Below are 13,171 nucleotides of genomic sequence, written 5' to 3'. Positions count from 1 at the left end.
ACTGTAAGACTCCTTCATGTCCACTCATTAGAAACTTTCTAGGAAATAAAGCATCAGTGCAGAATTTCAACAATGTTTACAAGCATCTACTATGTTCCAGGCACTGCTTTAGGAGATGGGGAATCAAAAAGGAATAAAAATGTGGTCCCCATCTTTGACATTCCTAGTGGGTGAGAGGCACTCACAGAACATATAATTTAAATACATCGGAAGAAAAGTAGAAACAGACTAGGGAATTATAGGAGCGCTTAACTCAATATAAAGCTTTGGGTATGATTACTTGGAGGAGGTAATACCCGAGTTAATTAAGGGACAAACAAGAGCAAATCTAGAGAATACAGGTAGAAAGTTATTCTAACAACAGAAAGAGCATGAGCAAAGGCACTGTAGTATGAAATAGTGTGGGGGCATTTGGTGGACAAAAATGCAAGAAAGCTATTATTAGATTGGCCAAAACCTTTGTTTGGGGTTTTCTGTCACATGGAAAAACCAGAACTTTTTTTGCCAACCCAATACTATCACTGATAATATTTGTTCAACATATACCAGCTTCCCTGGTAGCTCAGGTGGTAAAGCGTCTGCCTACAATGCAGAACCCGGGAGACCGGGATTCGATCCCTGGGTCGGGAAGATCCCCTGGAGAAGGAAATGGCAACCCACTCCAGTAGTCTTGCTTGGAAAATCCCATGGACTAAGGATCCTGGTAGGCCACAGTCCATGGGGTTGCAAAGAGTCGGACATGACTGAGCGACTTCACTTTCACTTTGACTTAAGAGCTATAAAGCTCAACATTCAGAAAACTAAGATCATGGTGTCTGGTCGCATTACTTCATGGGAAATAGATGGGGAGACAGTGGAAACAGTGTCAGACTTTATTTCTGGGGGCTCCAAAATCACTGCAGATGGTGACTGCAGCCATGAAATTAAAAGATGTTTGCTCCTTAGAAGGAAAGTTATTACCAACCTAGATAGCGTATTAAAAAGCAGAGACATTACTTTGCCGACAAAGGTCCCTCTAGTCAAGGCCATGGTTTTTCCAGTGGTCATGTATGGATGTGAGAGTTGGACTGTGAAGAAAGCTGAGCACCGAAAAATTGATGCTTTTGAACTGTGGTGTTGGAGAAGACTCTTGAGAGTCCCTTGGACTGCAAGGACATCCAACCAGTCCATCCTAAAGGAGATTGGTCCTGGATGTTCACTGGAAGGACTGATGCTGAAGCTGAAGCTCCAACACTTGGCCACCTCATGCAAAGAGTTAACTCATTGGAAAAGACTGATGCTGGGAGGGTTTGGGGGCAGGAGGAGAAGGGGATGACAGAGGATGAGATGGTTGGATGGCATCACCGACTCGATGGACGTGAGTTTGAGCAAACTCCGGGAGTTGGTGATGGACAGGGAGGCCTGGCATGCTGTGATTCATGGGGTCGCAAACAGTCGGACACAACTGAGTGACTGAACTGAACTGAAGCAGTTAACATAATTTTTTTCTTGCAATCCTCACTATTATTTCCCCCCATTTTATACAGGAAAGAACTAAGACTTAGAGCGATTGGATAATACACCGAAAGTCACACAGCTACTAGGTCAAAAAACTGACTAGGCATTTGAAATAGAGACTAATGACCTGCAGAGTTGATGAAGTGTCACAACAAGAAGGAATAGCGATGTCTTGTACTGTCAACCTCATCTACTCTGTAGATGATGCTGTAATGGTAACCATTTATTCCTGGGTCTACTTATCGTATCAGTAAGGATAATGATCATGAGGATGATAGCAATACTGAATATTAGGCATACAATGGTCAGCACTTCACAGAGTCCTTTCACAGATTAAAAAAAAGCACAAAATTGTACATATCAAATTAGCAATAAGAACACTTACATACAACTCACCACATGCCAGGCATTGTTCTAAGAGCTTTACATTAGCTCACTTACTTTTCACAGTAATGATGGAGACACCATCACTATTCCTACTTTATTGATGAGTAAACTGAGCCACAGACTGTTTAAGTAAGCTGCCCCAAATCACAGAGCCAGCTTGGGGTATATCCAGAAGAGCAAACATAGGCATTCAACTTTCAGAATCTATGCTCTTTCCTGCACTATACATCATATGTCAAAAGCAACGTCCAGGCTTTAAATCACTGACTGACTTCATCACCTTTTCTTTGCCTGCTAACAACAGAGAAGTAATTCTTTCACATGCTTGGATGGACAAATGAAAAAATAATACGGTAATTCTGACTGTCAGCCCTCCAATTCTGCAGAAACTATAAATCTGACCCCAACGGAGAAACACCTGCCAGAGACAGGTAACACAGAGTTCCAAATTCTAGATCTTTTTCTTGGATGCATTACAGAGGCAAGGGTCAGACCATCAGTATTCGAGCAGCAATGGCAAGAAGAGACAGTGTTGGAAAGAACCAGATTGCTGCTGTCCTACCAAGGAAATTTCTATGATGTTCCTCTTAGAACAAGCATACTTTATTTATTTAAAGTGATTAACATTCCATTATTTAAGTGAAGACTCGTAGTCTTATTTCTGTTGCGTTTTGCAGATTCATTAAAAACTCAGCTCAGCTTTGCTATATTTTCCAGCTATAAGAGGAGCCAAAACCACAAATTTTTATATGTAATACCTTGACAGTTTTAAATGTTGGGAACGAATTCAAAATTTTGAAAAATATACTGTAGACAAAAATATACTTTCAGTCCATCTCATCCCATAAACTGAATCTCTTGCATGGTCTGTAGCCTTGTAATCTTTTAAGATTTAATCTCCTCACCAGAAAACACAAAGTGAACTCTTAACTTCATCTCAAATTCTTTGAAGATAATGGCTTATTTTATAATATCAAAACATACCAAATACAAATTTGAATGAAATTATGTCTTGATAATGAGTGACCTTGTTACCCAGAAAGAAATATCGACTATTATATATCAAATATTTTATACAAATGTGACAGTAGAGATTATTTGAGGGTTCCCTATCCCCTATGTAGAAATTATCCCAAAGACAGACAATGACTTTCCTGCAATCGGTGGTTTATTAGTGGTAGAGTTTGAGCTCAAAAACAGGTTTCAATACATGACCTTTCTTCTCATCAACCAGCTTTCTTCATTGTTAAGGAAGTCATCTGAACTCCTAGATCCAGCCATGACTGCACCTTGCACTGGATTTTTAAATTACATACACCAATAAACCTTTCCTGTCCCCTTATTTTCCTATTGATGTAGCCACTTCAGTTGGGTTTCTGTCATTTAGAACCAAAAGAATGGGATGATTAACCCCAGAAACAGTGACTCCCTTCCACAGTCCTCCTACATCATGCTTTTCTCCTAACTGGAATACCTGCCTTTCCTTATGGTTACACAAATCATGCAAATCTTTTAAGACCTAGTGAAACTGAGCAGGACCCCATGGGGCTCCTGGACACAGAAGCCTTTCTGTGCCCAGCTCCCTGTCCCGCGCAAAGTGCACCCCATTTCTTGTTTGTAAGAAACAGGCTTCAGCCTCCAGGATCCTCCCTGAGTTCCAAAGGGTAAGCTTCAAACAGTTCTAATCAAGGAAGGGAAGGGATGCAGAGACAAAGGAGGACCAGTCAGGAAACAATAGTGTAGCCTTGAGACAGGAGCCTGCCTCAAGGGATATACAGAACAATGTCTTTCAGCTCTTCTACAGAAAAAGAGCCTCACAATAAATGGAAGATGTTAACTACTTGATGAAACAATCTTCACTGCAGAGAAAAGGTCAGGAGATCACCTGAGGCCAGATTAACACCCTGAACATACCCTGTTCTTTATCAGCAACCGCATCCTTGAACCACTGCTATAAAGCTCATCAAATTCCTCCAGGTTGGGACATGCAGTTTTGAAGGGCACAAGCCCACTGTGTCCCCCTTGCTTGGTAAAGCAATAAATCTATTCCTTTCTACTTCACCCTGAACTCTGTCTCCGAGATTCGATTTGGCACCGGTGCACAGAGGCTGAGTTTTTGCTATCACTCACCCTAGTCTACTTCCCTCACGAAGATTTTCACTACTACTATATCCAATCCTGTACATGTGCACACACACGTGTGTACTCTCTCTCCCCCTCTCCTACTTTAGTATTTGTAATCCAGTCCAGTTCCAGTTCAGTTACTCAGTCATGTCCGACTCTGCGACCCCATGAACCACAGCACGCCAGGACTCCCTGTCCACCACAAACTCCCGGAGTCCAACCAAACCCATGTCCATTGAGTCAGTGATGCCACCCAACTATCTCATCCTCTGTCGTCCCCTTCCTCCTCCTGCCCTCAATCTTTCCCAGCATCAGGGTCTTTTCAAATGAGTCACCTCTTAGCATTGGGTGGCCAAAGTATTGGAGTTTCAGCTTCAGCATCAGTCCTTCCAATGAACACCCAGGACTGATCTCCTTTAGGATGGACTCGTTGGATCTCCTTGCAGTCCAAGGGACTCTCAAGAGTCTTCCCCAACACCACAGTTCAAAAGCATCAATTCTTTGGCAACATCTTACAATTTAACACTACCTTATTCTCAATTTATCTGACATCTTCCAAACTAGAACAAAAATACCCCAATTCAGAATCTTACCTCGCAACTATCTTCCAGTTCTTCATAAAGCCTGGGAGAATATTTGGTGCAATGAATAACTGGTCTTGCTCAGAACTTAGGTCTAAGTAGGTAAAATACCCCTGATTATTCCAACTTAAGTTGTATAAACACTTGGCCCCAAATACTGGCTATATTTTAATGTAACAGCCTATGGTTATGTATTAAGTTTGCTTTTGAAGGAAAAAGACCTTGGAATTATTTGACTTATACCACTTTACACAGTACAGTTTTTCAGAAATGAAAGATTTAATTTCCTTTGTTGTTCAGTCCAGTTTTAGGGAAGCAAAAGGCTATTCCAAGTGTGTAATGAGGCAAGAACTTCTCTTATTACTTTTTTGGTTTTCTGTATCTTCAAAATGTCTCCTAGTACCAGTGCATAACAGTTCCTGCCCATTGCACCAAGAAGATTGAGGGGTGGGGGAATGCCAAAAAGCAGATTTAAAGAATTCAATTCTTTTCCTGAAGAGGTGAAAAACATAATTCTTTTTGAAGGAATCCTGTTTGAACAGTCATTTAGTTTTCTCAAAAGGTGAAAATATTTTATTTTTTAAAATGCAAATTGTATGTTGCATTAACAATGCAACCCTTCAGATATTTGAAGAGTGGAGCTAACCTAAGTGCCTCAAAGCATATCTGAATGAATGAATCACCACTACTGATTTAAAATACACACACACTCACACACATATTTAGTAACCTAGCACTTGATCTTAAATTTTATGAAAGTTATGGGCTTTTGAGTCATAACTGAACAACAAAGTCAAAGAAGTTAATGAATAAAGATGGAATTTCTCTGGCTAACAGTGACTCAACTTTAGCCATAATTTTAGAGCAAAATATAAGCTGAATCACGTGGAAATGAGTAACTTGATGACTAGACCAAACATGTTGTAAGTTCAAGTCCTCTTGAATAAAGAATTCATATAGAAGAGATACAACTTTAGCATTGCCCCTTTCTCTCATCATATATTGGGTTGGCCAAAAGTTCCTTTCAAGTTTTCTATAAGATGGTACAGAAAAACTTGAAAGAACTTTTGGCCAGTCCAGTACATACAGGTGTTGTTGTTGTTTAGTTTCCCAGTTGTGTTCAACTCTTTCGACCCCATGGACTGCAGCATGCCAGGCCTCCCTACCCCTCACCATCTCCCAAAGTTTGCCCAAGTTCATGTCCATTGCATTGGTGATGCCATGATGTGCATTTATGTGTATGTGATGTGCCTGTATGTGTAGGTGAAGAATCCACCTATCAACGCAGGAGACACAGAGAGATGGGTTCAATTCCTGGGTCAGAAAGATCTTCTGTAGTAGGAAATGGCAACCCACTCCAGTATTCTTGCCTGGAAACTTCCAAGGACAGAAGAGCCTGGCAGGCTACAGTTCATCAGGTTGCAGAGAGGTGGACATGACTGAGCACACACACGAAATACAGACACACATGTATACACACCTACATACACACTCATAATTCATTCTGGACATCTGTAATCCAGGCATTACAAATAGTTCCCAGCCAAGTTAAAAACCAAAAAACAAAAACAAGTCATGTCAATTTACACATTACACAGAATTGTTTACAGTGCCTGCTTTTACATTCCCTCAGGAACATCTATAAGTAGGTAGTTCACATGAGGCAGCCACTCATCACCATTACTACGTGATTTAGAAACATATGGTGTAGCTCTGCCATGCCAGCTTCTAGGTATTCACTCTAGCATCCTGACAAAAAAGAGAAAAAAAAGCTCAGACCTGTTTCTCAAATTATCATTTCTCATCTGTTAAAACACACATCATGACAACCTGATGACTAGTTTCTGTTGTGGTTGTAAATTATCATTACCAACATGCTATATTTAGATTTATGGTAGTATAAGGCAAGTATACCTACAAATGATAACATATTGAAATTCAGCAAGACCCTGTGCAGTTTCTGGGTATAAATCCTTTCTGTGTTCATCAGTTTCTTTTTTGTAGGAAATAGACTTTATTTAACCTCCAGGACCTCCCCTGTGTTCCAAAGAGCAGGTTCAAACCCGCGCTAATCAGAAAAGGGAGGGGATGCAGAGACAAGGGAGCTGCAGTCAAGAAATGATGGAGCCTTGCTTGGGTCACAGGTACTGGTCCCTCCTCAAGGAATATACTGATAGCATGGCTCAGTAGTAAAGAATCCACTTGCCAATAAAGGAGACGTGGGTTCGACTCCTCATCCAAGAAGATCCCCTGGAGAAGGAAACAGCAACCCACTCCAGTATTCTTGCCTGGGAAATCCTGTGAACAGAGGAGCCTGGCGGGCTACACTCCATAGGGTCTCAAAGAATCAGACACAACTGAACACACACGCAGGCGACACTATCTTTGAGCTCTTTTGGAGAACTAAAGCCCCCATCCAGGGGGGGAATGGCAACCTCAGGCTGAGGCAAGATTCCCAGAGCACCACCCTGTTAACTTGTCACCAACCAATCAGGGGAAAGGCACACAGTCTGCAGCCTTCACCCTAAATTCTGCCTAAATATCTTTTCCAAAGCCATCAGTGAGTTCAGGGGTTTTGAGCTCGAGCCACTGGTTCTCCTTGGTTGGCCCTGCAATTAAACCTTTCTCTGCTCCAAACTCTGACACTTGGTTTATTTGACTTCACTGTACATCAGGCACATGACCTTCTTTGCTAACAATGTTTTCACATAGTTTGTTTCAAATCCCTTCTTTTAACTGGGAAGATTGTTTGAAAACCTAGGCATTCTCTTTCTCAGTAAAAGTGAAGCCTAAGTAATTATCAGAATGGTCCAGCAATGGCATCTTTTCCCTCTGTTCTTTCTCAATTGTTCTTTTGAGCTAATTTTTTTTTCCAGATCAAAGTATATAGAAAGACTGACAACAGTCTGCTGTTCAGATTTACCAGCTAACAGCCGTCTCTCTCCTTCATGAGTGAAAGTCACTCAGTCATACCCAACTCTTTGCAATCCCATGGACTGTAGCCTGCCAGACTCCTCTGTCCATGGGATTCTCCAGGCAAGAATACTGGAGTGGGTAGTGGTTCCCTTCTCCAGGTGATCTTCCCAACCCAGGGATTGAACTAGGGTCTCCTACATTGCAGATGGCTTTTTTACCAGCTGAGCTACCAGGGAAGCCCTTTCTCTCCTTCATACTCTTTATGAAATTAGTTCTTAAAGGATTATTTTCCCCATGTTGATTTTTTTGGTTAGGTGTTCAAAGTGGAAGGGGCAGGCCTCTCTCAACTTAAATAGAAATAATCCTGTGTCAAGAAGTACACTAGACATGTTGTCAGGATGCTAGCCTCCTATTTTTCATTTAGAATACTTCTGGCCAGTGTTGCATATTAAAAAGATAGGATTTGAAATCAGAGGACCCCATGCCTAAATTCCCACTCTCTCATCTGTCTATATAGCGCTTTACACAAATTAGAAAAGCCTCACTGAGTCTCAGTTTTCATTTCTAAAGATGGGGATGGTAATCCTTACATTACTGCTAACTAAAATCTGTCATTTATTTAAATGTCCTTAGTTTTTACCTAACTTCCTATTTCTGTTCTTAGATCATTTTAAGTTCTCTTCATAATTTCTACATTGTTAATTATGAGAAGAATATAAAATGATCTAAGAATGGAAATAGGAAGTTAGGTAAAAACTAAGGACATTTAAATAAATGACAGATTTTAGTAAACAATGTATAGCTAGTGGTTCTTTAATTGTCCTACAAGTACCCATACTACTATAAGATAATTATAGAGGAAAACTGTCTGGGTTGTATGGGAACTCTCTATACTATTTTCTCAACTTTTCAGTAAATCTAAGACTCTCCTTAAAAGAAGTCCACTTTTAAAAAATGACTTAAAGTAAGTGCCCTGCACTCAATAAGTACTTAAAAAACAGTAGCCAATGTTATTATTATCAAGTAAAGTACTTGGTTTCCTAAAGTTTATTAAACTCTATATAATATGGTCTTCCTCCACCCCAACTTTATTGAGATATAATTGACATACAACACAGTGTGACTTTAAGGTATACAGCACAATGATTTGACAATATGATCTTTCCTTTTCCCCAATTTAGCAACTGCTTTTCATAAGCAGTTCTCTCTGCCCCAGCCGTTATCACTCTATTCCCTTTCTCTACATCATTTTTCCTCTTTTTCTAGTTCATCCATTTCTAGTCTACAAACTCAGGTTTACTTTACAACTAGTTTTTATTTCCCCAAGACTAATCCAATCTTATTTCTTGGCTTTAAATTTTGCCACCATGATTATGCAAACTTTTACTTTCAATGACTACTCTTTAAAAAATAAAAATCAAAGTTCAAGCTTTCTACTTAGAGAAAAATAGCAGAACAGTTTTTTTCCAAAAAGGCACCAAACACAAAGATATAGTAATGGGGAAAGCATGTTTTTTTGTTTTTTGTAATAAAGAGATAGATATTCAACGTACCAATATAGACAGCAGCCCGGAGGCAGCTCTGCCGGGATATGTATTTAGTCTGCTGCAACAACTAAAAATAGTTTGACCAAATGCCAGTGTTATCAGTCTGTCCTGGAGTCCCTCTGATATTAAGGTCATGTGTAAAAACACACCTTACTTCTCCCTCAACCACAGCTTTGAATGGATCTGGGTAAAACATACCAGATCAGATCAGAAAAACCAGCCTCGTGACGCTCTTTCTCAGGTGGCTGAAGCTTCTGTTTAGAAGACCTGGGTCTTTATGAGAATGGATTTATTTTCCCACTCTGCTACTGGCTTTCAGCCTGTATTTGAAGACAGAGCTAGAGAGCCTTTTGACTGATAAAGGGAAGTTTGTTTCTTAACTTTTCTTTAAGTGACAACAGCTTTTCATTGACAAAGGAACAGGACATCTTTAGTGGGTGCCGTTATTAAAGGGAGAGATTTTGGAGATGGAATTTCCCCTGCTATAAAGACACAATTACCGAAATAATTTCGACCTGAAGCTTGAAATACCAGGCCCTGTGAACCCAAGCCTCAACCTTAAAAGACTATCCAAAAACTTTTATGGTTCTGAAAATACTTTTGCTCTAGGATAGTTCAAAATACACATGGAAAAAGCAAGGAACAACTGATGAGGGGGTGGGGCGGGGGGATTAAGCAAGGAGTGTGTAGCCCACCTGTTCTTTCTCAACCAGGAAATGAATTTTGTCTTTAATAAAACTGATAACCAAGCTTGTGATAGCTGAAATAAATCATCACTTCTGGGTGGTTTGTGTACATATACATGCAAAACAAACAGAGAAATCTGTGCTAACTCAAGATAAGGCTGGATAAATATAGGAAAACCTAACACTCTAACTCCAGGCAACATATAAATCAGTCTTAAATGGCAACAACCCAGAAATCCTCTATTTTAAGAAACTGGTCTCAGTAAACTCTGAGGGGGTTAGAGCTGGCTTTAATCGCCCCTCACACAGCCCCTGGGTTGCGGGCTTCACTGACTTCTCTGTCAGTTCCGCTGTGGCAGACTCATCTAAAAGACAGAATGAGATGCTAACTTGCTTCACAACTCACTCCAGCTGAGTACCTGACTCCTCTTCTGGTCCACTACCCTCGACCTGCCTTAACTAACCCCTCCTTTCTCTGGCTGGAGAACAGCTGATAGAAATAGGCACTTTTTTCACATCGAAGGCAGCCCGGAACCGCCTTAGCCTTACCCCAACCTCAGACACAAAAAGCTTTTTGACGCTTATAATTACAAGGCTTTTTCCAGCTGCACTTTATCAAGCTAGTAGTGGCAGGGCTTGGAGGGCCTAGGAGAGCCAGAAGGTGGCGGCGAAGTCACCTTGGGAAAAGAAGGGGGTCAAAGGGAGAAAGACAGAGGGGCTGACCCAGGGAGAAGGAGCAGATGCGCCTGCCCCTGCTCTGGGGTGAGTGAGCAAGGGCAAGGGAGATGGGAAGGAAGCCCGGCCAGAGTGAAGCGGTGGCCCAGGGACCCCCAAGTCGACCCTAATCTGTGATCATCTGACCCGGGTGGAGGGAGGAGGGTGCCCTTCGCAGTGTCACGGAAAGCTTCGCCTTCTGGGCTCGCTTTCTCCCGCCTGCCCCTGCGGTGGCTCTCTGCCGCGGTTAGCCTGAGCGCGGCTCGGAGGCGCTCTACTTGCTCGGTACCGGAGCCCCCACCTACCGGGCGCCCCTGCCCTCCCAGCGCACGCCCAGGAGGGCGGGCCGGGAGTTGAGCGCAGCCGCCGGCCGCCGGAGAGTGCTGGGAGCCCTGCAAGCGAGCCAGGCCTCTCTGGGCGCCGCCGGCTGCAAGTCACTCTCCGAACCTCCCGGGCCACAAAGCAGAACTTGCCCGCCTCGCTCCCCAGCAGGGAGGCCCAGGCACAGGGTGCTGCGCTCCAGGCCCCTTGCTGGTCCTGGGCAGCTCCTGGTGCGCTCCGGGCTGGGCTAGGCGAGGCCTGGCGGCGGAGAGGGGGGCCTTGTAACCCCTTCCCCGGGGCGCGGTCTCCTCCTCCTCCAGCTCCTCCTCGCCAGCTGCGCCGCCAGCTCCCATTGTTCGCCCCGCCCGCCTGGCCACGTCCCGGCGCTACTCGCTGGGCCTCCCAGGCGCACCTACCTTCTGCTGCCGGCGAGCCATGTCGGTGGGTTGCTTGGCGTTGAAGGGGTAGGCGATGCAGCGCATCACGAACACATAGAGCTGCAACCTCTTCTTCCTCTCCTCCTCTTCCTTCTGCAGCCGCTCCAACTCCTCCTTCTCCTTCTCGCTCACCACCGACGGGCTAGGGCTGGAGGGTCGGCCGCCACCGGCGCGGCTGCTAGGCTGCAGCCCCCCGGCCCCGCCGCCGCTGCTCGCGCCGCTGCCCCCGCCGCCGCCGGCGCCCATCCCGGCCCCGGCGCCGGCCCCGCCGCCGCCCCCCAGCCCTGCGCCGCCGCCCGAGCCCTCGCTGGTGCGGCTGGGAGACAGGCGCGCGCCGGACGCGGCCGAGCCCAGCACCTCCTTGCCGCTCTCCTCCTCCACGATCTCATCCGATTCCTCTTCGCTGGATGAAGGGTCCAGCATGGTGGCACCTGGGGAGGGGGGGGCGGTCCCTGGAGCCCCTGGCTTGGGGTGCAAAAGGTGGGGGGCGCTGGAGGCAGCTGGGGGTCGGCTCTCCCGGCTGGCCGCTTCTCCCCAAATCAGGGAGCAAGCGCGCTGCTGCTCAGCCTCAGCCGCGGAGACTGCTTCCTCCGCTCGGCGTTCGAGAGCTGGGCTCTGACCCAGGAGCACGAGGGGAGGAGGGGAGGGGAAAGGTGCGTCCGTGGACCCAAAGTGGGCAAAGGAGGGAGTCAATTGCGAGCCCCGAGCCCACAGCAGGATGCCATCTGCAGCCGCTGAAGGAGGCGCCTCCAGAAAAGATGCCGAGTGTTGCAAGCTGTCGATGCAGCCTAGAGCCGAAAAGGCATCTTGCCGATTGGGGAGGGAGCGGCGCTTACGTGTTTATTGGCTTAACTCTCCCGTGTCCGCAGCATAAAGGGCGGCTGCAGCGGGCTGGAGCCGGAAGACCGCGGAGCGTCCCCAAAGTCTCAGAGCTTCCGTAGCGATCCCAATGCTTTCCTGTCCTCCTCACTCCCACCCCGTGGTGGCTAATTTCCCCCTTGATGCCCAGCCCTCCTGGTTTCAACCTCTCTCCCCGTCCCGCGAACAAAAAGTTCTTGGGAGAGGAGGAAATAGATCAATCAGTGATGACTTTTTGTCAGCTGTTGGACACACTAAATTCAGAGATCTCACTGAGACGAAGTCGGCGAGATGTTATACACAAAAGAAAGGCTATTTCCTATAACCAGCTCTCCTCACACTTTCCTCACCAAACAGCCTGTTTGTCCCACCTGTGTAAACTCCAATGCCAGCAGTTTATTTTACATACACCCAACCGTGAAGAAAAGATTTTGAGCGGATTGATGTATCCACCATGCAGCTCAACTCTTTAAGTAGAACCCCCGTCCCTGCTTACTCTGCATTCTTCATTTCCAAGAATTGGTAATACTTTATGCTGAGGTGAGCCTACCATGGAAATAGAAGGGTTTCTTGTTGCCCAGCCCTTCCTCCATTCTGGCTCGCTGGAGTATCTGGGTGGAGGGCTGGGGACCCCAAAATCAGACAAGGATACTCATAACTGAGTGCAGCAACATCGAATGCGTTGACTGTCGCACTGTGTTCCTTCCTGCTTCTCTCTTATCTATTAATTCAAAGCAGCAGATGGTGCCTTCCTTCCCCCGGCTCCTTTCACTTAAGCCAATAAACCCAGCGCGCGGGGGAGCTGGCCAGCGTGCTGAATCTAATCAGCGACCCACAGATGGATTGAAAACAAACCAACACTCTTCACCTTTTGATCTTCGGCTATCTAGAGACCTCTCTTGGCCTTCCCTCACCCCATTTATGTAGTTTCAATGCTCTAATTACTCGTAGATATTCTTGGGAGTTATTGTTGAAGTGTACTGTGAATTTAAAGTTTGTATCACGTCTGTCTTTATGTATTTTACAATTTACCATGACTATCGATACTGTAGGCTTTGAGAGTCAAAGGAAGTTTTAGCACCTTTTCACAAAGTGAACACTGT

At 44.8% G+C, this 13,171-nt stretch overlaps 1 protein-coding gene across 11 annotated transcripts in view; it reads right to left on the bottom strand.

Annotated features, from left to right (window-relative positions):
* Positions 1 to 11,972, bottom strand: part of CADPS (calcium dependent secretion activator) — a 473,148-nt gene extending 461,176 nt beyond the window's left edge. For 4 of the 11 annotated variants that reach the window (XM_043886634.1, XM_043886636.1, XM_043886635.1 and 1 more), the window contains exon 1: positions 11,190 to 11,968. In XM_043886634.1, coding sequence (XP_043742569.1) covers positions 11,190 to 11,633 — 444 coding nt within the window. In that variant the 5' untranslated portion in view covers positions 11,634 to 11,968. Of the gene's footprint in view, positions 1 to 11,189 lie in introns of all 11 variants that reach the window. The other 7 variants (XM_043886641.1, XM_043886639.1, XM_043886642.1 and 4 more) reach the window with 3 other exon arrangements.
* Positions 11,973 to 13,171: the final 1,199 nt, after the last annotated feature.

Source organism: Cervus elaphus, chromosome 24 (genome assembly GCF_910594005.1).
Source record: "Cervus elaphus chromosome 24, mCerEla1.1, whole genome shotgun sequence".
Lineage (NCBI taxonomy): Eukaryota > Metazoa > Chordata > Mammalia > Artiodactyla > Cervidae > Cervus > Cervus elaphus.
Note: the sequence above shows the minus strand (reverse complement) of the source record. Positions and strands in the feature narration are given on the sequence as shown.